Here is a 25,326-nt window from a genome sequence, read left to right as displayed (position 1 = left end):
TTCAAAGAAACAAAACTGCTTTCTGTGGAACAAGGTGGCTAATATAAGATAGGCTCAGACTAACTTAGGTTTGAATTCAAACTCTACCACTACCCAACTGTTCGACTATGTACAAACTAACTTCTTTGAGCCTTAATTCCTTTGTTTGTAAAATTGGGAATAATAATACCTAACTTTTAAGGTTATTGCTAGGATTAAATGAAATGACGTGTGTAAATCACTTTGCACAGTGCCTGGCAAATAATCTGTAATCAAGAAATTATCATCAGGCTGGGTGTGGTGGCTCAAGCCTGTAATCCTAGCACTTTGGGAGGCTGAGGCAAGTAGATTGCCTGAGCGCAGGAGTTCGAGGCCAGCCTGGGCAATATGGTGAAACCCCATCTCTACTAAAAAATACAACAACAACAACAAATTACCAGGGATTCTGGCACGCACCTGTAGCCCCAGCTACTGGGGAAGCTGAGGCAGGAGAATCGCTTGAACCCAGGAGGCGGAGGTTGCAGTGAGCTGAGATCGCACCACTGCACTCCAGCCTGGATGACAGAGCAACACTGTCTCCAAAACAAAACAAAACAAAAGACAAGATAAACTATTATCATTACATGATTAAATCATCCGACTTGCCACCACATCTAATATGGCCTTGATATTGAGACTAGCTTGGCAATTTCAAATGGATTTTAATAATCTGAGAAGCCTGTCTTACACGTCATTTCTTTCTATGGTTTAAACCTGATCATAAACACCATTTGTTAAACACCTACCATATGGTGGGTACTTAGGCACTTTTTCTTACTTAATCTTCACATCAAATATGGCCTTGATATTGAGACTAGCTTGGCAATTTCAAATGGATTTTAATAACCTGAGAAGCATGTCTTACATGTCATTTCTTTCTATGGCTTAAACCTGATCATAATCACCATTTGTTAAACACCTACCATATGATGGGTACTTAGGCACTTTTTCTTACTTAATCTTCACAATACCCGAATAAGGTAGATCTATTAATATTTTCCCTTCACACATGATGAAAGAGAAGCTCAGAGAAGGTAAGAAGTAACTTGCCTCAGGCTACATATGCAGCACAGCCAATGGTTGAACCTGGCATGGATGTCGCTAGCCCCTGATTTTGTATACCGCAGTTAAGACCTTTGTAAAAACACATTCCATGGCTTCCTACAGCCTCCAGGGGAAAAGTCAAACCCCTTAGCTTACTACTCAAGGCTTTCCCCTATGGTTCTAGCCCCTACCGATTCTTCTGGCCTCCTTGCCTACTGCCCAATCACCTTCTCTAGGAAATCTTCCCTGATACCCTTCCTAAGTCTCCCATAACACCCTGGCCGATATCTGTATCACAGGATGTGCCACGCTATACTGTAATGTTGATTATATTGTCTATATTCCTCAAAAATGCTAGAAAAGTGCTTGGCACAGAGTAGGAATTCAATAACTGTGTGATAAATGAATGAGTGGATACATTAATGAGTATCAAGCAAGAAAGCCCCAAATAATGTCCTACCGCTTTACAGAACAGTGGTGCTTAAAATGTTGTCCCTGGGCCAGCAGCAACAGTGTCATCTGGGAACTTAGATATGCAAATTATAGATCCTGACCCAGACCTACTGAATAAAAAACTCTGGGGTTGAGACCTGGCCGTCTGTGGTTTCACATCACCTCCAGGTGATTCTGATGTACATATATTAGGAGTATGGGAGTATAGTTATTATTAGTACTAATTCTTTAAATTTATTTGGTACTTGATAGATTACAAAATAATTTTCTAACTACTATCTTTCAAATCAAGGATGAAGTGGAGAGGGAAAAATTGTTAAGGAATTCAGATCTATTTTAAACACATCCCTATTTAGTACGCCTCTCAGTTCTGAGAAACTAACTTTGTCAGCAGTCGCACAAATTTGTGACTTTGTAGGAGTGTCTGCCTGGCCAGGTTGGGGTAGTGTCCTCTGTGGTCAGCAGCACCTCTAGTGAAATCTCATTGATTGGATGAAGGATTCCAGGTGAGCAAAACTGAATGTGATTAAATTCTCATTGATGCTTTATGCAGACATGATGTTTCAGTAAGTGAAAGAAGCCATTCACAAATTTATATGAACCCATTATTAGTTTACAAAAAAAAATGTTCTTTAACTCTCTCCAGAAAAAAAATTGTGAAAGACACTAAAATGTTAATAGCAATTTTCTCCAGGTAGTGGGATTATACTTTTATTTTATAATTTTTTGCAAATAACATTATTTTCATGAGAAAAAAGATAATAATAAAGGTATAAAATTGGTTTTGTGTACTGGGGGAGCCTGACATGCAGAACTAATGATTAACTAATGATTGGTGTAGCTGGAGGCAGGATTTGAAAGAGAAGATTGGAATCTTAGAGGGTAGGAGCTAGAAAGAATCCAGGACAATTTAGCTGATATCAATGGGGTCCCTAAAGCATTGAAATAAGATTTCTGTAGGCAAAGACTGAGGACATTACTGGCTCAAGCTTTCTGGTAATTCAAGAGCAACTTCTAGCAAAAGAGAAGGGAAGAGCCTGGATGGAAAATAGATGGCCATGTATAGAAAGTAGATGGATAGCCATGGGTTTTTTCCCAGGACCTAGAAGGCAAGGCGGCTCATTTGGAGAGTGGAAGTTAGGGTAAAATATCCCAGGCAGTTGGTGGCTCCAAGGATTGCAACTGAAGGAGGTAACAACTCGAAAAGAAGAAAGGGATAAGTAAGCAACTGGTGCCTGTAGCAAACATCCAGCACTTTAAACTTGTGCCAAACTAATTTCAAAAAATGAGATTATGGCCCTATTACTTATATTATCTGCGTATAGTGCATACACTGTGGTTTCTTCACACTATGGTAAAAATGGGTTGTGTTCTTTAAAATAATGCCTGAGCAATACTTTGGAAAGGAGGTTGATGCAGAATTAAAGCAAAAGTTGTGAATCTCAAGGGCATGATCTCTAGAGAAGTCCTCCCATTCCCCTCTTCCCATATTCAAGCCTTTGGAGTAGAAAATTATTACTTGAGCAGTTTCTATTTATTGAGCAATTAGTATTTGGAAGGCTAAATGCTTTGAATGGATTTCTCATTTATTATTCTACGAGTTAGATACTGCTATTATGCCCAACTTTACAAATGAAGGAATGGAGGTGTAGCTTGCAAAAGGGCAGTGTTAGGACTGTCTGGCTCTGAAGTCCAAATTCCTTCTAAAACGCTGCCCTGCATTTGTTAGTCCTGAAAATACCCTAAAGCAAGTAACAATCACTATAAAATGCTAAAATTAGTAATACCTACTGTGAGGTTATAAAATGATATGGTCATACTGCATTGGTGGGAATGTGAATTGGTGTGACCTTTCTGAAGGACAATTTGGCAATACTTACCAGAAGAATTTTAAGTGCAAGTGCCTTTTGTTTCAATTATTGAATTACTAGAAATTCACCCTAAACATTAACTGACAATGATATATGTCCAAGGCATTTAGTGCAAAAACCTAGAAGCAATCAGTGTCCTTCAAAGGGGAGCTGGCTAATTAGCTTATGATACAGCCATGAAATAAAAATTAAGAAGGCCAGACATGGTGGCTCATGCCTTTAATCCCAGCACTTTGGGAGGCCAACTCGGGAGGATCCCTTGAGCTCAGGAGTTGGAGACCACCATGGGCAACATAGTAAGACTCCATCTCTACCAAAAAAATTAAATTAAATTAAATTAGCTGTGTGTGGTGGCATGCACCTGTAGTCCTAGCTACTCGGGAGGCTGAGGTGGGAGGATCCCTTGAGTCCAGGAGGTTGAGGCTGCAGTGAGCTATGATCATGCTACTGCCCTCCAGCTTGGGTAACAGAGGGAGGCACTGTCTTAAAAAAATTAATTAATTAAAGTTTAAAAAGCAAGGTAAAAAATAGTGTGTATAGTTGATTACTTTTGTAGTACAGTAATTTTTAAAAATATATATAGAAGGTAGATTGATAGATACACTGACATATGAATAATGTTCCCCCCTGAAAAACATAAGAAGCTTTTTAACAATAAATATCTTTGTGAAGAGTAACTGAATTATTATTTTCGTGCCATTTGCAGATATTTGAGCTTTTAAAATTTTGTTACCCCCATGTTTGCTATTTTTTAAAAATTAACAATTCATTAAATCTTTTAAATAAAAACCAAATAGCATTTATTGAGGCTTTATAATGTGCAAGGGACTGTGCTAAGCACTTTACCTGTAATACCTCATTACATTTTCACGTTAACTTCTTATCTCCTTTTTACAAGTGAGGAGTTAGAGGCTCAGACAAGTGAAATCACTTGCTTGGGGACACAGAGCTAGAATGTGGCGGAGCTGCAATTTTAATGTACCTCTGTCTCATTTCAGAGCCTTAGCTCTCAACTGCCAGGCCGCACTCTTCTGCTTGCTCTTTATACCCTCATTGCTTAATGAGAGTACACTGGCAAACAACAGGAGTCTAATGAGATAATGTATGTGAAAATACTTTTCTAAGTATAGAGATGTTTGGGGAGGGCAAGCAAGGGTAGGGAATTTGTTTAAATTGGGCGGACCTGTCCACTGACCCCTAGACAGTCAGGATTTTTTTTTTTTTTTTTTTTTTTTACAAAACCAAGATCAACAACTTTCTTTTGTTCCTCCTTTAAAAATATTATAAAGTTATATTTACTTCCTTTTTCCCAATTATTGTTTATAAATTAAAATATGGAGAAATAAAAGCCATTTCATAATAGTCCTCACCCATAATTACTTTGTTTCAGATTTGAATGGCTATGTAACTATTACACACCTGCGTTTTACATAAACAGTAGCAACTAGACATTTGTTCAGTATCTTGCTTTTTCAGCCCTACAATATATCTTGGCCATCTTTTTATATAAACACTTACAAATCTACTTTTCTCTTTTAAAGTAGCTGCATAATATCCTATTCTGTGAATACAGATAGGTAGGTAGGTTGGTTGGTAGATAGATAGATAGATGATAGATAATAGATATAGAGAGCTATGAAACTTTTAAAAATCACCTACTGAAGGACATTTAAGCTTCTTCCAATTGTTTGATTTCCTAATCAATGCTGTAATGAATACCCTTCCTAAGAAAGTTTAGAAGGATCTTTAGACTGAGTGTAATATTTGTCCACTGTAGTTGACGAGAGTGACCCCACAGGACGCTGTACTGAGGGGAGGAGTATGTTTCACTGCGTGGAGAAACAAAGAACTCTCTCCTAAGCATGACCAACACATTCAGAGATATTAGAATTGCCAACAGGTGGGATGACCTGAAAAAGAACTCCTTGCTTTGACAGTTTAGTAATAGAGCAAAGACTTGCCACGATTGCTCAACACTGGCTGGATCAGAAGAGGAATTTCCAGACTCAGTTACAAGCACGGCTGGTGGAGGGCTGTGAATCCCACCAGACAGTCTGGAGACAGCTAGGCAGGGAGATGAGCAGCAGAGCTCCAAATCAGGCAACAGCACGTGTGAAAGGAGCAGTGACCTGTGGGGAAACTCATAACTCACAGACCAAACCTCTTCCAGCAGAGGGCAGTGCCTCTGATACGACACAGGGCCCAGGCCAGCTGGAGCCAGAGCTGGGGACTTCGCTGGAGAGATGGCACCGGCCTGAGGTCAAGGAGAAATTGAACTAAACTCTCCTTTGAAGACTGTAAGTGACATTGGGGAATACTCAGGGAGGGACAGTGGGACCTCACACTACTATGATTCGCCTGTGTTCTAATATCCAACAATTTAGGCTGAGTAATAAATCTCTTTATAGAGTTTGGCCATTTAGGGCTTGTAAGTAAGGGAATTTGGAGTCATTTTTGCTAGGCTGGCCACTGAGTCTCGCAGGTTTCTGGGTACATGCTTGAATTGAAAAGAAAGTGACACACCTAAAATACAGCCTAGACTCCTGGCCCTGGGGCTCTGTGGATCCGACACAAAGTTTACAAATAGAAAGCTAGCAAAGGGAAAGATAGTCGGAAGTAACAATTTTATCTAAAAATAGAAACTTAGAATCTAACACCAGAGTTACTACTTGCTTTTGAATGTCAAAGACTACATAGGATGGCCTTTAAAACAAAACTTCAGCATGTAAGAGCCAGCCAAGCAAATTGTTATACATAAAGATAATCAACGATTAAAATAAATTAGTCTTTAGGCCTAAACCGTTTCCAATCAAATCTTTCCTGAATATTGGTTACCTTTTCTGCCGTGTAGTGGTTGGAATCAAATGAGAACATAGCTGAGCAGAGTACCATAAAGTCTACTTCTAATGCTGCTGTTTTCGAGCCTTGTGATTTTTTTTAAGTGACTTTAGTATTCGCTGGTAAAGTCAAGGCGGATCTACCAGACGGTAAAAGTTCTGCGTGTTTGTCAGGCACGGCTAAGTAAAACGCACTGCATCTGAAGTCTAAGGGTAGTTTGCATGCATCTCTCAGCAAAATAGCAAGTGGAAGAAATACCAGCAAGGAGAATAAACTTTCTGGGCTGTTTGATTTCCCCTGCAACTTCTAGTCCAGGGATGTTTGGCGTTCTCCCGGTCGCTAGATTATTAGCCCGCAGGTTCCGCGCCGGCCAGGGAGCGGCTCAAGTCCTAGGGCCGGGCGGCTGGAGGTTGCAGGTCGGAGGGGCTTCTACGGGTTTGGGGGTGGGACGGTCCGCGGCAGCCGCGGGCGGGTAAGGACTGACGTCGCAGGTTTCCAGAGGCCCGTTCCCGAAGCCGGAGTCCCGACCCGAAACCGTCCCCGGCCGGCTCGCTCGCTCAGCAGGGCGCGGCTCCAGCGCCACCCTGCTCGCCCCGAAGAGGTGGGACTTTCCCCACCGGAAGTGATCCCGTCCAGTCTCGGGGAACTGGGGCACCTCAGCCAGTGTGTCAGGGAAACCCTTCCGGGTGTGTGCTTGGGGGGGGGGTGGGGGGGTGGGTGAGAAAAAAAAGAGGTGGGTTCGCCTGGAGTCCCTGCGGCCGCCGCCGGACGGCCCCCGCCTCTTTCCCCGCCGCGAGCAGCAGCGCTGGGGCAGCGGAGAGACAGAGGAGCCAGTGGGTGGCCATGGCCTTGGCGTGACAGAGCCTCCCCGGCGGCCGGGCGGGTGCGGACGGCGGGGTAAGCGGCGGTAGCTTGATCCGGGTGGGAGTCGGGGGAGGCGGCGGCCGGCGCCGCAGGTTCGGGGCGGGGGTCAGCCGGGTAATGTGCGTCCTTCTCCCCTTCACAGGCCGGACGACCCCCGCGGGAGCCGGGGCCCAGAAACCCGCCCGGGCAGCGGTAACTGGAACGGAGCCCTCAGGCCTGAGCCGGCTGGGCTGCGCGAGCAGGAAGCGGGGTCCCTGGGCCCCTTTGTGTGAAGGGCGGGGGAGGGGTGCCGGGCAGCGCCGGGCTGCGGGCTCCTCCGACGTCCGCCTCGCCGCGGGGTCCCCTCGCCGCAGCCCCCACCCTTTCCCTCCCGGGGGCACGCGCCTCCTCGCCACCCTCGCCGGGCTTTTCCCAGGCTCGCCCTCCTCCCCACGCCCCCTGCTCGGGCTGCAGTTCCTATAAGAAGGGCATTACCATCCCTTCCCCACCCTCCCCGACTCTACGCTCTTTCCCCTCCCCCTCCTGTAACTTCCTCTTCTTCCCCGGTTGGGCCCTCTGCTCCTCTGCACTCTCCTCCCCAGTTCGCAGATTTCCGCCCACCTTCCGCCTCGTCTAGCCGCGCCGCAGCTAGCGGGGTGATCTTTCCCCCCCCTCTGGTAGGAGTTGGTGAAGGTGAGACTCATGAGGGAATACAAGGTAGTGGTGTTAGGGAGTGGAGGGGTTGGCAAATCTGCCCTTACTGTGCAGTTTGTCACTGGGACTTTCATTGAGAAATATGACCCCACCATTGAAGATTTCTACCGCAAAGAGATCGAAGTGGACTCTTCCCCCTCCGTGCTGGAAATTCTGGACACCGCAGGAACTGAGCAGTTTGCCTCCATGAGAGATCTCTACATCAAAAACGGCCAAGGTTTCATCCTGGTTTATAGCCTGGTTAATCAACAGTCTTTTCAGGTAACCAAACCAAGTCTTGTAATTTGTTAGAAGGGGGTGTGGTAATCCGACATCGACTTCTGGGTTGCTTGAACCGTGCATTAATGACTGTGCTTTGCTTTTGAAAGTTAGACATGACGCATTTTTGAGGTTACTCCTGCCACGGAAGACTATCGGGTTGTTTCTATAGAGCGTAGTAAAAAGTAACAAGCGTCAACAAATATTTTAAAGCTATTTTTAAGTGAAAGAAAAGTGAAAAAGAAATGTCAGTCTGTGTATATTTCGCCTGGAATATAACCTTCTGAAGTTGCTTGCTCAATTCAACAAGTATTGATTAACTTACACGACAAAACATCTAACAAATAATCTCGGGTAAATAGAGCACTTTGAAAAAATTATTTGGAGCCGATTATCTGTTCCACAGATAAGTCCTCTGTGTCTATCCCACCCACACCTTCCCCTCCCACCCCCCAACACCCCCTCCCGCCGCCCTCCCCTTCTCTCTCAAGTTTCTCAACTAGATTCATAAATCTTAGTGTTGCAAGACGAAGAACTCAAGACCTGCCTTCTAGGCATTTTACTTAATTACTTGGGGCGTGTAGTAGGAAGAAAAGTTACTAATAGAAAAGACTAGTACCTAGAATTAATAACCAACAAAAATCAGGAATGACTCTTTTTCTGCAGTTGATCCAAATTGTTTCTGGTAACATTGCCTGTATTTACAGAAAATACGTGGGTCTGGGAACACTGAACAAGTGCAGATTTCTTACTCCGGCTGGGTGGCCAAACTGGATGTGGTCCAATCTCTTAGAAAATCTGTCCTGTCCTTCACTGGGAAACAGACTGAAGGTTTAACGTTATTTTAGGATATGCAATGTATGTTTCTATTTATTCCTCGAAAATGAATAACCTCATATTGACCCATTATATTGACCTCCATTGATTTAGGAAATGGATATATTTTTTCTGCATTTAAAGGTATGCACTTAATGTAGCTTGCTTAAGAGACCTTAAGTGCTTTAGCCAATACAATGTGCTAATTCCACTTTCTTTAGTATTTTAAATTAAAGTACTATAGTGAACTTTCCCAGTAACCTGATAGAACAACTTCAGGGATTTTTTTTTTAAGATGATAAATTCTGGGGAAACAAATAAAAGCTATTGAGACCAAACTAAATTCATTTTATGTAGGCATAAATTCCCAAACAATAGTATCATAAAAGCATTTTCCCCCAGAAAGTACCAAAGTACTGAAGGTGCTGTTTGACAGGCATTTTTTCCCTAAAGGATCCTCAGGAGATTTGTTATTCTATCAGCTTACTCTCTGGAGGCTGAGAGTCTTTTGAAGGGTGTTTCATAAGATTTCTGTTATATCCATTTCTGTTATAGACATGAATTGGGAGTGAAAAACTGTGCCGTTATTTCAGTGGAGATGTAAACTCTTTTGAGCCCAAATGCCCTAAGTTTGGATTTTCAGCTGAACTTATGTTTCCATAAAGACAATGGGAAATAAGCGTAACCTAGAAATCTGAGTTGATATATTATCAAACCAAATTGATGCAAATATCAAATAACTATATTTTTATAGATTTTCATAGTCCCTTGCTTTTCCGTAGGCCCACATGTGAATATTCTGTACTTACTATGACTTCCAATTAAGCATACATTTTCTATTTAAGGCAAACTTTTAAAATTATGAAATATTACCGAAAATGGTGATTTTTATAATTAAGTCTATAATATTGTATTAAATCAATACTTGCCCCCACCTCCCAAAATTGATGCTACTGGAGAATTGCTAACGCTCTTATCTTTTGTAATTCGTTGTAACTACTTGGAAAAAGTAATACGCATAGGGAAACAAGTAGTAAAAACAAACACAGGCAAAAAAAAAAAAAAAATGACTTCTTCCCACCCAGACTCCCCTTGCACTATCCTTCCCAGGAGTTGCTCACTGTTACAGTAGTTTCTAGTGAATTTAAGTGTATTTTAAGGTGTTTGATTTTACTGGAATAAATGCATACCATTCAATTTAAAATAAAACATTTAAGTGTATCCATCTGGTTGTACCTCTTTTATTCTAGGCATTACAAAGTGGTTTTTTTCCCCACTTAAAACACTTTCACTCAAGCCCTCTTGCTACATGGCTAGGAATGCATAGATGCTGCAATCCTGTGCTAGGATAACAGGTGTTACAAGGAGTGATGACAAGCAGGCAGGTTTAGGGAGATGGCCAAACATCCTTATGTACGAATGGATTAATCATTTGGAAACTTGCTTTTTTAATCAGTATAGACTGGGGGTGGGTAAAAGTGATTATATGAGTCAAGGTTAGTGTGCAACCCATGTTTTATATTCTTGACAAACCCAGCAGGTAGGGTCTCTGGAAATTATCTAGTTCTTACTTCAGTGGACAAAATGATGACGTTTTCTCTGTTTAGGTGTGATTTCATTTTGGATTCAGCTTTGTATACTCACTGAGGTATGACTTTTTGTAATACTGTAATATTTCTGTTATGGTTATACAAACAGCATAATGTTTTTCTTTCTCTTTGTGATTGCTTGAATAGGATATCAAGCCAATGAGAGATCAAATTGTCAGAGTGAAGAGATATGAAAAAGTCCCACTAATCCTAGTAGGAAATAAAGTGGATCTGGAACCAGAAAGAGAGGTTATGTCTTCAGAAGGCAGAGCTCTGGCTCAAGAATGGGGCTGTCCTTTCATGGAGACATCGGCAAAAAGTAAATCAATGGTGGATGAACTTTTTGCTGAGATCGTCAGGCAAATGAACTATTCATCCCTGCCGGAGAAGCAAGATCAGTGTTGTACAACTTGTGTCGTCCAGTAAAGAAGATAACCTCAATCATGGCCATACCGAGCAGGTTAGTTTTTGATGGAACTGTATGAATCAGGTAGTGTTTTGTTTTTTGATCAAGTAAAACAAAAAGCTGGTTAGTGTTAATACATATGGCACTGCCTTAAATTTCTTTATTTTTAAAATAACATTTTCCATCACACAAAATAGTCAACATTCAATGAAGAAAATTTTTTTAAATGCAGATAAGCAAAGCGGAGGTAACAAATTGCTTATATTCCCATCACCAGGATTTTAAGTGAGTTATTGTTCTTCCTTCTCTGCTTTATTGGTAATATTTCTTTGGGTTGAGTTAAACCATAATACACTTTTTCCCTGTTCTTCTGATTTAGCATCCAGAATGCACAGGAGAGCACTGAGTAATAATTTCAGAAGTTTTGTGGTATTTTCTGTACTTTTATGTTTTTATGTCCTGAGCAAGCAAATTGCTGCAATTAAAATCACCAATTTACTAATCACCAAGTGCTTGATTAACAGTACAATTATTTAAGCAAATTCATCTGTACCTAACACTTGAGGGACTTAAGTGACCTCTGATAATAACAAATTATAGTGCCACAGTGTACCCTGACTTCATTATAAATATACGGTCCAAAAGATAATCTAGTTGAATTATCTGTGATGTGTTAGAAGGAACAGTTTCATGCATAAAAAATTTATTCAATTTAATAAATTATGAGATTAATAGGAACAGTAACAAACCTTCAGGCCTTTCACTGAGTTAAATGATAACTTACAAGTTTTTTTTAATAAATGAGTTTTTTTTAGAACTCATACTTTTTTAAAAGTAAGATTATGTAAAACTTACGAAGCATTTAAAACAAGATTATTTATGCCATGATCTTTTAGTCTAGATTGTAATTGAGCAAATAGTCTCACTTAGACAGTAACACTTAGATAATAAGATAAAACAACCAATATTGTGAATGACTGAGAAACCGCAGCAAATGCCAGACTAGCCTGACAGTATCAGGAATGAAATTGATCTTCCTGAGCCAAGGCTGACCTCGAGTCTAGGAGGCAGTGTTGCAAATGGCAACAGGCATTTCAGATTGGAGCAATGATTCCTAATCAAGGGTCTGGCTTTGTGTATGCTCCCCGGAGAAAAGACTAACGGTCCCTAATTTATCTTTTCAGACAAGGTCTCCTGTCAGATAGTGTCATCTTTGAAAATGAAGGATGACAACAATGCTTTATTTAAAATGCTTTCACTCATCAGCCTTTAGCATACCAGAATATGATGAAAACTCATTTATTTTCTTATGTCTAGCTACATCTATTATTTTATAAAGTCACTTTTCAGACCATAGTCCAGCTTGTGTTTGGTTGATAGCATTGTACTTGCAGTATAGTCTTTTGAGGAGGGGAGAGGCTTATGGATCAAGTCCCATATTCTTGCTGCTGTAATCTCTCTCCTTAAATTGTAAGCCAGCTTCACAATTGAACAAGTTCTGTGTGGTGATTGTGTCTTTACTGTTTTGCTCTATTTTTCTACCTGACACTTACTGGGCAGATAACGTAAGTGTCTATACACATTTTGTGTTAGTTTTATCATCTTTTTAAAAATTAACCAACTCCCACGAAATGTTCCCAGTTTTCCTTCCATCATTAGTGTAGACAGCTATAGGAGGTTAACTGAATAAAATTGGTCTCATACATGTAGAGAGCCAGCTCTCCCAGCCAAATTGGCAGGTGAATAATTTCTAAAGCTATTTTTGAACCTCTTCTTCTGAATCATTTCTGAGTTTATTTCATTTGGTAACTTTTTGTGATCTGAATTATTTTTAACCTATTTAGTTACCTACAGGAATGAGTACATAGATTTTTTTTAGTATCTCAAGCCAACTATATTTGTATTTTTTGTTAATTAACATACTAAAAATGGAAATTATTAATACCTATAATTATTCATTTTTATAGTAGTGGGTCAAGTTCTCTGTGTAGGTTTTTGTTTGTTTTTGTAAGCAGAATATATAAATGAAGATATTAGCCTTGAAATAAAATATCCAATAAGCTGAATTTCTAAAAATATTAAGGGGAACTCCCTGACCAAGATCTTTTAGAACAAAGTGCACTATATGCAGGGTTTTTTTTTCTGACATCAAATAAAATTGAACTGATTCCCATATATGGGAATCTCTAATCTGAGGCTAGTAAAATTTGTGGTTGTCCTTGTTCACCATTTACCTAAGAAGAGAAGAAAATAGATGGTGGATTTTGAATCCTATAGCTTGAGTCATGGAGCTTTGAAATCTGTCAGACCCAGATCTAAATTGAATATCAAACTTTGACAGGTAAAGTTGATTTGAGAAATGTTTGTCGCTAATATTTAGAAGAGTACCTTGTCCAAGTTAGAAATAATAGGATGTAAATCAGAAACACTGTTATTGTTGTTAATTGGTTGTTTTTAACTGAGAGGGAAAATTTATTAATGCTCTAAGAATTGCTTCTGATAATTCCTCACATTTATGTCTTAACATCTTTCAATTTGGGTCACAGGCCTCGTGCCTAACACCTGTTTATCTGCGTGGCTCCCAGGATTGTTTCCTCACCTTTTACCCTCCGATTGGCAGTAACTTTAGTGTAAGTTTGGAAGCATAACCAGATTCCTTATACGCTGCCATCATCCTGATTTCTTTACTGATCTGAGGAGTGTATGATCAAGTGCTTTGAAGGGACTTCTTTTGCTGTATGGCAGCAGTATAATGGAAACCCGGGTCAGCATTGTCACCCTGTTCTGGTTTCATTCACTATATCATAGCTCTTCTGTGCTGGTATAAATTATCGGCAGTTCACTGTTTGGGTATATTTTTGTTGAGAAGGATTGATGTTTTGTTAATAATCTCATAGTACTATAAAAGAAGTAAATCACTGTCCTGTGGGAGTTCAGGGAAAGGAGAGACCACAACCAACTGGAACAGAGTTTCTTAACATTCTGGGATCTTTGCTGTTTGGGGCTGTCCTGTGCATTGTCAGATGTTTAACAGCATCCCTAGCTTTTACCCACTAGATGACAGTAGCATCTTCCTCATCCCCCATTATGACAAGAATATCTACAGAAATTGCCAAATGCCCCCTGGGGACAAAAATTGCCCTTGGTTAAGCGCCACCGAGTTAGAGATATTGGGAGCAATAGCATTTGAATCAGGCTTTGAAGATGGATAGGACTTGAGGGGACTGGTGGTAGGGGTGGGGGGTGTCAGTGTTGACTTTCAAACAGAAAGAATGCCAAGAAGGAGCATAATCATATCCTAAAATATTCTGTTGATTCCCTAATAGTAAGGGGGAAGTGCAGTAAAGGTGTCTCTTAAATGTGACAGTTTGATATATCCTTTTGGCAAATAGAATATTTTAAAGATGATTTTTCAAGGATTCCTTTATGTCAGTCCAGTATTGATGAAAGTGATAAAGAAAATGGGGAAAAAGGTGTTATTCACTGTGGTTTGAAGGTCTCCTGTAAGATTTTATACCATTTTTCTCAGTGTACTATGGAACAGGTTCTCCCAACTAGAGTAAATGGTGCATAAGAGTACCAAACACAGGGAAGCAAACTGAAAGGACAAAGATCATTATTTATGTCAGCCCCAGTTCATTATATATTTCAGCCTGAAGAAAAAGGGAGATTCTTGGTTCAAGACTAGCACGTCATTTTACATGGCAGCAGAATGCCTGGGATGCTAACAAAGGCTACTGAAAGACTAAACTCTATTTGAACATCATTTTAGTCTAGCTAGACTTACTATTCCTAAATACAGTGGAATTGATAAACATTTTCAGGGTTTTTTAAAATAAAAAAATATAGAATCAGAATGTTTTTTAATTTTTTTAACTTTTAATTTTAGTTTTTAATTTTTATGGTATGCTGGGGGTTTAGCAAATGTGAGGAGAAAAATCCTCAAATCACATCACATACTTAAAATTTCCTATACAAGGTAAACATTAATAATATCAGTAAAATGCTGGGGTGGAATTCTGTTGTATAAGTTATAGTTTTGTTAGATAGTTCTTTTTTTCCCACTGCTCTATTTGCATATCACTTTGAATGGGGAAAATGGCTTATTTAAAATGCTCATCTGTCATCCAGTTCACATGGTGAGTCAAAGTGGAGCAGAGGAGTTGAATGGAAGAAGAAGCATGCTTTGGGGGTGGTATGTACCATAAAGGCCCTCAGCGAACCTTGGGTAAAAGGGAAAAACAAAACCACCTTGCCCTTTCTACTACTCCTAATTCTCCCAGACCTTCACTGAATTCATAGGGTTGGTTCATGGTTTGAGACTTGAGAGTGGACAGGTGCCTAGTTAGACCTGCTCTGGATGTGGAGGTGTCTGGTGATTAGAATGACTCTTTGTATATCTGTTCCCTCTTTAATTGCTTCCTTTTAACCTCAAGATTAGGCTTTTATTGCAGAATGAAATGCATATGAGCCATTCAGTTTTACTCCATTACCTCTCTGGCTTAGAATGAACTATCAGTAGAATTAACAAAAATTGCATCATAGAGTTGGAGAATTGCCACCAAGGAAGTGTTCTAGCCATACTACAGAAAAGATTCTCCCCATGGGATTACTTCTCAGTAGAATTCTACAATTCAGAAGATAATATCAGTAAGAAAAACTTAAGTCCTGTCAGCTGTTAGAAAAACATATCCAATCAAAAACATACTCCCAAGTAGTTTTAATTAGCCAATCTTAGAAATATCAAATTCAGAAAAAGCAATTTAGAGTTGAGGGGAGTACTAACTTATCTGGTCTAATTCAAAGCTAGCAGCTGGAATTGTATCATTGGGCTCACACTGTTGTTTATTATCACTGGACTTGGTTATAATATGTGAGATCTCAGAATTGAACTAATCATATTAATTTAAACATTCAGAGATTTTAGGTCTAGTACATAAGAAATATAGCTAATCCCATCCCTTCTACCCTGGGTTCACTATAAACATTTAGTGAGCTTGCTTTCCTTCATGTGTGATTCCACCTCCATTCAAGGATTCTATGCCATAGGTTCCGCTTTTGCTCTCTGTGTTTAATGGGTGACAGTGAACACGTTTAAAGATCTAGTCCTCTCACTCCAACCCTAGTAAGCTTCATGAGTATTATGCACATTAGGATAGAGAAACAAAACAAAAGATATTTAACAAAAACATAACCTGTATCAGAGGAATTCCAGCCTGAGGCCAGATGCAGTGGCTCATACCTGTCATCCCAGCACTTTGGGAAGCCGAGGTGGAAGGATCACTTGAGGCCAGGAGTTTGAGACCAGCCTGGGCTATGTAATGAGACCCCGACTCTACAAAAAATAAAAATAAAAAACTTAGCTGGGTATGGTGGTGTGTGCCTGTAGTACTAGCGGTTCAAGAGGCTGGGGTAGGAGGATCCCCTGAGCCCAGGAATTCCAGGTTGCAGTAAGCCACAATTGCACTACTGCACTCCAGCCTGGATGACAGAGCAAGATCCTGTCTCTGAAATTAAAATTATTATTAAAATAATAATTTTAATGTTTTATTAAAATTATTAAAATAATTTAATGTTTTATTAAAATAGCACTTTTGATGATTTATTAACATCATTATTAAAATAACGATTTATTAAAATTATAATTCCAGCCTGATGTTTTGCTAATACAACTAACTTTTAACTTGTAAATAAAATGCTAATTAAATATGAAAGGAAATTCATTTTCAAAAAAAGTATTTTGGTTAAATCCCAAGAATATCATATCCCTAAAACTAGAAAAAAATTAAAAGTGATTATGATTACACACTAGTATTTGTGAGAGAGAGAGAGAGACAATGCTAGTAAATACCATTGTATTTAGATAAGGTAAGTCCAGTTAAGCTAAAAAGACATTCATAAACTGCTAAGCCTTTCAGGAGCCTTTGTTAACATACCAGGCATTCTGCTGCCATGTGAAATGATGTGCTAGTCTTGAATCAAGAATCCCCTTTTTTTCTTCAGGCTGACATAAATAATGATCTTTGTTCCTTTTGTTCTGTGTTTGGTACTTTCGTATACCAATTTACCCGACTTGGGAGACCCTATTTATTTCATAATTTCCTGAGCAAAAGCTTTGGATTAGTGTGTGTGTGTGTGTGTGTGTGTGTGTGGTTTTTTTTTATACTTTCCTATAATATTGCATTAGTAAAAAGCTAAAAAGTAAAACCAAACAATTAAGTAAGAGTTTGAATAGAAGCTTCTAGAGATAAGATTTGTTGAGTGTCTTGCTGGAAACTTGAGAGTGAGGTCGAGGATAACTTGAGTTCTATCTTGAAAGCTGCAAGTTATACATTTGCAACGTGCTTGAATGTGATATCCTGCAAGTTAAAAAGTACTGATTTGACCAGCTGCTTTTAAACCTTCAGCGATTTATTTTTACGTAAATGAAAGTGTTAGTATATTGAAAATTTTGCTGTCACTGGGGAGCAAGAACATTTACACTTGAAATTCTAACCTGAAAGAGACTGTTGTTTTTGTTTAATGCAAGCATTTTACTTCAGGATTTATTACTGCAGATAATTATAATTTATTACTCTCTTGAAAAGTAGCTAGTATTAATACTTTGTTTGCTTAAAGATATGCCTAATGTTAATATTGTAGAGCCTAACTCAGGATTTATCTATATCTCTTGATTTCACAGGAGTATTGTCATCCTGTGGATGTGGATAGACCAAATGTTACCCAGGTTTTTAGAGGGTAGGAGGTGATTAATATATCATGTTTTATTCCATATAGATTATGGTTAGTAAAATGATTTGATTATTAATATTTATTTTGGCTAGAAATAAATAATAACTACTTTCTCAATTTGATTTTAGAGAATGCTTGAAGAGGTCTTCAATATTTAAGAGAAATAATCATTTTTGAAAATCCCAACCTCTTTATAATTGTTTGATTTAAAAAAGGAAATGAAAATTTATAGCAAATTCATTAATTCAAACTAATTGAAGGAAGTCTTTCTAAATTACTAAAAAGTATTCATAATGAATAATTTTTATTCATAATACTGCATATATAATGAAATACTGTTGTGTTCAAGTAGGTATAGAAATTCCAGCTAGGCTAAAAAATATAAAGCTCCTTAGTCTGGATATCAAAATTACAATCCTGGTAGTCTAGAAATTTATAACATAGTTGGAAATGGAAAACAAACTTACAACAACCCTGTGAAGAAAGTATTTTTATCCCTTTTTCGATGATGAGGAAACCGGACTTGCCAAAGCTTAAATAACTGGTGTCCTAATTAACAATTTAATGCAAAATGTCTTTTAATTGGAAGAATGTTTCTATAATAATTTCTAAAGAGGCAGACTTTTGTTCTATTTTTTCCTAATGTGTTTAGGTAGCAGAATTTCAATAATGAGCAGAGTGATGTTCTTTAATAGTAATCATTTTTATGATATAGCTGCTAATAAAGCATTATCTCAGGCTCTTTGAGCACTAATAGAAGTGTAGCTGTCAAATGAAATTAAAATTATGCATTTATAAACATTGGTAGAGCCCTTAAATGATTATAAACTGGTTTCCCTTGGCATTCTTTCATAGTTGCTGTTCTACTTTTGTTTCTGGCTTTATGATAACATTTTTTATCTCATGCGTTCAAAAACAAACATAACTCTATTCCCCTAGAAGCTATTTGGTGATTCAGCACAGTTGAAGGATGCTCTATCTGTCTGAACGATAGATTTTTTTTCCCTAGTATTAGCTGGAAGGGCAGAAATCTGTACGCTATAAGAGCAGGGAATGAGGAATCCCAGTCATAAAAGAAGATCCCGTGGTTGGGAGGACATCCCCAAAAAAGGGCAGACCCAAGTGGAAAATGTGAACTGCTGCTATCACCTAGCATCTGACCTTACCTAGGCACCTAGTAGGTGCTCAATATCTAGACCTTGATTGAATTTCCTTCCTTCCTTCCTTCCTTCCTCCCTCCCTCCCTCCCTCTTTCTTCTCTTTTCTTTTCTTTTTTCTTTTCCTTTCTTTTCTTTTTTCTTTCTGCAGTCCTCCCACCTTGGCCTCCCAGAGTGCTGGGATTATAGACATGAACCACTGTGCCCGGCCTGAATGACGTTTTCTTATTTTAATCTCTCAAAAAACTAAATTTAGGAAAAGTCTAACATACTGCCAATTAACTCATAATTAACATGCATTTGATAACAATACCATTTCCAGTTAAAATGTGAAGAGATCAAGTTCAAAGTAGAAGCAGCATTTGCAACAACTTTTATACTGTAAGATCATTTAAACCAGTAAGGACATTTTTAATATTGCATAAGTATAATACAAGTACAAGGCATAATAATATTATAGAAATAAGCTAGAATAGCTACACACACGCACACACAAAGTACATTATATCCAATGCATCACTTCTGTGTTTCTATTTTTTTTTTAATGACTTATCAGGACGAGGGAAAATTAACTTTCTACTTTAACTGAAGTTTGTTATTCTTGTTACCACTTCTCTGTGTATATAGATCTGTTGTCAGCGTTCTCTTTTTAAACTACGTATTTCTACATTTTTATGACATGTTTATCTTAATTGCAGATAAAACTCAGAGGAAATTTGCACAGATGCTGCTTTGGAGAACTTTACAACCTGGGTTGCAGAACTGAGCCTTGGTAAACCTGTCTCTATTACAGCATGTTGCCATACATCTATTTAAGTGCGTAAGGTCTTTGGCCTTCAAGATCCATCGACCTTAAACAGGAATGCTTAGCACGTTTACCATACGTTTAAAATCCATTCTTTATCAATCAGTCCTTTTATAGCTTTCTAAGTTCTTATTGATGGCTAATATACAAGGGTTAATTTTTAATATTTTAATTGATTTCTTTAATCAGTTTCTTGACTTGTATTTATTAAATACTCAAACTCAGTATTACCTACTCAATGCCTTTTAAAAGAAAGTTATAATGGAGAAAAAATTGAGCCTTAAACAAATGGTTACTTCTGTATATTACCTCGTACCAGTGCTTCATCCTATTTGTAAAATCTTTCTCCTTTAAAATTATTGGTTAATACTTTGAGACTTTGTTTACGTGTGGCAGTGTTGTAAAAAGAAACTAAAGATCACATTTTACCTGTATGGATGGAATATCCCTTTTCTTCAAGTGCAGTTTGTGATGTGGTTTTTTTTTTTTTTTTTTGTAATTAACATGTTCTGAAAGTTACAATTGATATTTGAAATTGACTGTAGAGCATTTAGTTGAAGAGTTAAGCATTCAGTTCCATTAGGTTTTCACATGTGTTAATCTCATTTACAGCATTGAATTGCGGCAGTAACATTTTCCTTTCTGTGAAGTTCTAAATTTAGTTATGACCTATTTAGCAATGCCTTTGAAAAGGGATATTGTATCCATGGTAAATTAATTGTATACCTAAACAGAGATAGCTCATCTTTGCCTATCAGGCTTGTAATTGACATCTAGTAGACTTCTGCACATGTAAAATTGAATTCAAATAAAATCATACACACTTTCTAGTTCTTAATATTTGTCTTTCTGAATAATAGTTTAAAGCAATATTTGTTAAAGTTTTCTTGCACTATCACAATTGCTTTTTAGTTATTTCTCAAGAAGCATGTTCGTAGTAGAGACAAAATCTGTGTAACAGGAGGGAGAATAGCACCAAGTCTCTGGGCTATTTTTTATTTTTGCAAATGTGCTTTCTAATAGCCATTGCCTTCCATGTTGTTTACCTAATCAGCACATTTTTGTCTGAATACTTGAACATTTTAACAGTAACACAGGTGTAGAATCAGAAAGGAAACTTATGCAGAGTAATATTTTGGTTCAGTTTTAACATCGTGACAATGAGGGCTTTTTCTAGCAATGATTTTTAAATTGTGTAAGTTTGACAGTATTTTATTGTTGGGTTTTTATTTGATTTTAGTTGTGTGCTTTTCATTTGCAGAAGTTAGTAACTGCAGCTCACCTACTGCACCAAAGTTCTCGATTTTAGGAGCCCAGCTTTAGTCATTTGAACATGCTTCTAAATAAAATAAAACAAAACCAAAACTATACTTTTGATCTATAATAAGAGCTCAATAACTTTGTCAAGGAAAGCTCTAATATATGCAGTGATGGTTTATGAAAGGGTGTGGCAATTTTAAATTTATATTGTGTGTGATGTTCAAATAAAGTGGTATCTACATTCATGTGATTTATGGGTCAGCATGACCATTAATTACTGAGTAGAAATTGACTAAACTTTGATTTCCTTTTTTTAAATCGTGTTGCATTTGATTCCTGAGCAAATTCCCTCAAAGTGAACTCTTGTTCTTAAATTTTGAATTTTATGGTGAGATTGTAAAGATAGAGGCAATTGAAACATTGTTCCTTATTTATGAACTGCTTGAAGTGAATACTTAATTTAAGTTTGCACTTTAATACCAAACTTAAAACCAAACACTCATTTAAAAGTAGGTTAAGTGATCATGGATCATTGTTATTAGCTTTGTGGCTTTGTGAAATTCTAAAGGAATCAAATAATTCATCATGATTTAAATTTTCTAGAGATTTTGATTTTTTTATAATGTTTCTTTCCTGTAGATTGTGTTCTTGTTTCTCTCTCTCTCTCTCTCTCAAAATTACAGTGTTCATTGTCATTGACCTCAGCAGCAAATTTGACTTGAATTCACTTAGGATCGCAGGAATCAGGGGAAAGTGATTTTAAAGGTGGTTTCTCCAGCACATTTTAAGAAAAGGGACCAAAAGTTATTTTAGCTTCCTCAATAGATTGCATGTTGCTTATTAGGATAATAAATTAATATTAAATGCAATATATGTCTTGTCTTTATTATGGCATCTATTTAGGAGTTGTTCAAATCACTGCAGTAGGGCTCTGCAAATAAAATAATGTAACCTATTATCATGGATCTAATGTACTGTAACTTTATCAGTGAAAGGTAAAATCTCAAATAACAAGTACAAACATTGAACAATTACCTATAAAGATTTGTAAAAGTAAAATTTTTCCAATAGATTTCATTCTTGTCATTTTGTAAGACGACCCTGCAGTCCACCTGTTTGTAACTTTTTTAATAAAATAGACATCTGTATTACTGAGGTTGGTTTCTTTAATTATTTGGTGTATTGCTTCATGTTCTGGATTTGCTAACTTATAAATCTTTCTCAAAACTGAAAATCATTACTTTTTATCAAAATGATCATGTGTATTGCAGTACATATTTAAACAAAGTTAAACATTCATTCGCCTGTTTCCTTAGTTACCATTCTGGCATATTTTGGGGGAAAACTGAGAATGATATATTATAGAAATTATATTATATATTATATATTATAGAAATTATAGACAATGGCTGAAAATGGATGATATGTATAACCTGATCTACATGCAGAAAGTGGCCAAACGACAAATTTGTTCACTGGGAATTGTCCATGTATAAAATATTTCAGACAATATATTTTTTTGGAGGCAATCTTGCTCTGTCACTCAGGCTGGAGTGCAGTGGCACAATCATAGCTCACTTCAACCTCGAACTTCTAGGATCAAGTGATCCTCCTGCCCCAGCCTCTTGAGAAACTGGGACTACAGAGGCTTGCCACCACGCCCAGCTAATTTTTCCATTTTTTTGTAGAGATTGGGGGGGTCTCACTATGTTGCCCAGGCTGGCCTCAAACTCCTGGGGTTAAACAACCCTCCTGCCTTGGCCTCCCAAAGTGCTTGGATTACAGGGCGAGCCACCATGCCCAGCCCAGATTTCAGACAATATTAAGCAATACAATTAAATTTTGAAATATTAAATTAAATATGACACAATTATTTTGTTTTATCCAGTGAAACATTTTGACAATCACTTTAATTTGCTGCCCAATTCAATATTTTTTTAAATTGTTGAATAGATTTTTTAACCTCAATTTTTAAAAATCATTATCAATTTTTTCTTTGAAGTTGGACAGTTCTGTCTATCCAAATGTACATGGACTGCATTTTAAAAATATTTGTAAATGAATGGGTAGTTTTATATACCTGTATCATATAGAAAATATCTTATTGTTTATTACCATCAATTATTGGCCTTCAGTTGGGCTCCAGACACTCCATATATGCTGCCTTAGATGCTGTCCTTGCAGTCAATACATAACTTTTTTCTACAATGAAGGCACTCAGGATTTCAGGGCCTTCCACCTTTTTTCCACTAAAGGAGTGGTATCCCTTCATCCAGCAAGGTCAACGTGTTTAACCAAGTGAGTAACGATGAGAGGACAGAGGAAGGTAAGAGCTAAGGGAAACTAGCCTGACGAGCGAAATCAGCATTGAGTATCAGTAAGGGACTCTGTCACAGCCAGACTACCTTTATCTCCTCCACATTGTCCTCTTCATGCCATTCTTATCCTGGGAAAAGATTCACCTAGTCTTAACACTTTTCCAGGTTATAGCATCTTGGGGTCAAGCTTCAAGGCTATAAGATTTCTCATTTAGATTTAAAGCAGAGACAATTTTTTGGTTAAACTTCAGCTTGTACACATATTAATCTCATTTGAACTTTACCGCTAGCTGGTGTTTTGGAGTTTATCGTTCCCATTTTATAGTTGATGAAACCAAGGCTCAGGAAAGTTGTGCCTTAAGTTCGTAAAGGTAAGGTCAAATGATTAAAATGTTGAGAAAGTTTCTTTTGGAGAAGTTTTCAAATAAATATATCATTGGGTAGAGTCAGATGGGTACTATTAAAATTATAAAGCTTATGGAAACAAGATAAAAGCAAGAAATAACTATTTTAAGTCAGTGTGATGGTCCATATGTAACAAAATACTAGCGTCCTTTTCAAAGGTAATGTGTGTGTTATATTACTAAAGTTTATGTAAGTCATAAGCTATTTTCATTATAGCTATTTTTCTTTGGAAAGGCAATGTCTTAAATCTAGGATTTGGCAGCCTTTGACCACCAGGCAGAATCCAGCCCGGTTAGCAGTGCCAAAAGAACTGTAGTTAGATTTAGCAGCTGTATTCTGAATCAATCGAATCAATCGCAAAGGAGAACCAGAAGTGCAGCTGATCTTCAACTCGTCTTTTGTCAGCACAGAGCCATATCCCTGTGCTTAAAGGCATTGTTCTCAAAGGGTGAGGTCATCCCACTCCCAAGCTCAATGGTGCTGGTATGGTGTTATAATTTATGAGTGTTCTCCCATAGACTGTGAATTCCTTGAAGGTAAGGACTTTGCCTAAGTCACCTCTTCATCCTTAGTGCTTACCTGTGGTACTTTATAGTGTTCAATAAATATTTGATGAAGTTATAGTAACAGAATGAGTAAAGCAGTTGGGTGTTTGCTGTTTAGAAAATCCTAACCTTGCCATTTTCTGCTGGTCTTTTTAAATTTATAACATTTAGGTAGTGTGGGAAGTGCATTTTCTCTCCCTCATCCTCTGCAGTGCTAAATTGTTAGCTGCTTGTTTGTTTTGCTTCCTGTTTTTGTTTATAATAGTTGTTTCTAAACTCACTTCCAGGGAAAATGTATACTATAGAGAGATGGTCCATACAGGCACACTGTGAATGTGGACTAGAGGGCCTTGAGTCTAAAACTAAATCCTCTAAGACTCTAGGGACAAGAATACAATCAACAAAGGGTATTTGCTATCCATGCCTGAGTTTCCTCTCCAGTAGATCCTGAAGCTTACCTGGACCTGTTCCTACTTCATTCTTAGGCAAATCAGAGAAATGTTTATAGAGGATTCCTAAAACATCTTAAGTATTTCCCCTTAATGAGGCATTAATTCCTGTTCTTCAACTTCCCCCTTCCAAAATTTCAGGTGATCCCCCACCTATCTCCCTGCAGTCAATTCCTCTGCTTTTCCTTTGTCTCTGCCCCATTCCCTCATTGTACCTACAAACTAATGTGTACCCTCATGTAACTAAACTCCTACCCTGTCCCTTCCATTTTTTCTACATGAATCATGAATAGTTTTATGAGCACTAAAGCTATTGGAAGTAAAAGTTTCTTACTCTGCTTCCCACAAGCTCCAAGACTCAGTCTCCGACTTCTTTTTTTTAAGACAGAATCTTGCTCTGTCATCCAGGCTGGAAGTTCAGTGGCGCCATCTCGGCTCACTGGAACCTCTGCCTCACGGATTCAAGCGGTTCCCCTGCCTCAGCCTCCCAAGTAGCTGGGATTACAGTCACTTGCCACCACGCTTGGCTAATTTTTGTATTTTTAGTAGGGACAGGGTTTCGCTGTTGGCCAGGCTGGTCTCAAACTCCTGACCACAGGTGATCACCTGCCTCGGCCTCCCAAAGTCGGTCTTCAACACTTTTGACAACAATAATTAGAGACATTTTCAGGCTGCCCTTAAAGCAACCTAAGGTTATCCCCCAAAATGTTAGCCCTACATGTGTGCTTCAATATGAGTGGCCTGTGCAGTCTGCCAAGTAACCAGAGACTCCTGGGTGCCCCAGAAAGCCCCTCCAGGAATTGGC

General features: G+C 38.2%; 1 protein-coding gene and 1 long non-coding RNA gene across 2 annotated transcripts in view; one reads left to right on the top strand and one right to left on the bottom strand.

The window, feature by feature from the left end:
• LOC107971183 (uncharacterized) overlaps positions 1–6,839 on the bottom strand; it is a 215,356-nt gene extending 208,517 nt beyond the window's left edge. Inside the window, exon 1 of the long non-coding RNA XR_001714145.4 lies at positions 6,222–6,839. This is a non-coding gene — a long non-coding RNA (uncharacterized LOC107971183). The remainder of the gene's footprint in view (positions 1–6,221) is intronic.
• Positions 6,840–7,556: 717 nt separating this feature from the next.
• RAP2C (RAP2C, member of RAS oncogene family) lies at positions 7,557–21,959 on the top strand. Its single transcript, XM_054676626.2, has 3 exons — positions 7,557–8,042; positions 10,592–10,904; positions 19,438–21,959. Exons 1-2 carry the CDS (start codon positions 7,770–7,772, stop codon positions 10,868–10,870), a joined length of 552 nt encoding a protein of 183 aa, XP_054532601.1. The 5' UTR covers positions 7,557–7,769; the 3' UTR covers positions 10,871–10,904; positions 19,438–21,959.
• The last annotated feature ends 3,367 nt before the right edge of the window (positions 21,960–25,326 follow it).

This window comes from Pan troglodytes, chromosome X (genome assembly GCF_028858775.2).
Source record: "Pan troglodytes isolate AG18354 chromosome X, NHGRI_mPanTro3-v2.0_pri, whole genome shotgun sequence".
NCBI lineage: Eukaryota > Metazoa > Chordata > Mammalia > Primates > Hominidae > Pan > Pan troglodytes.
The sequence above is the reverse complement of the archived record's forward strand: the minus strand, read 5'-3'. Positions and strand labels throughout refer to the sequence as shown.

Bases quoted from the DNA above. Each gene is read 5' to 3' on its own strand.
- RAP2C (XM_054676626.2), top strand. From the start codon at position 7,770: ATGAGGGAATACAAGGTAGTGGTGTTAGGGAGTGGAGGGGTTGGCAAA. The intron at 8,043-10,591 runs GTAACCAAACCA...TTGCTTGAATAG, and splicing joins TTAATCAACAGTCTTTTCAG to GATATCAAGCCAATGAGAGA.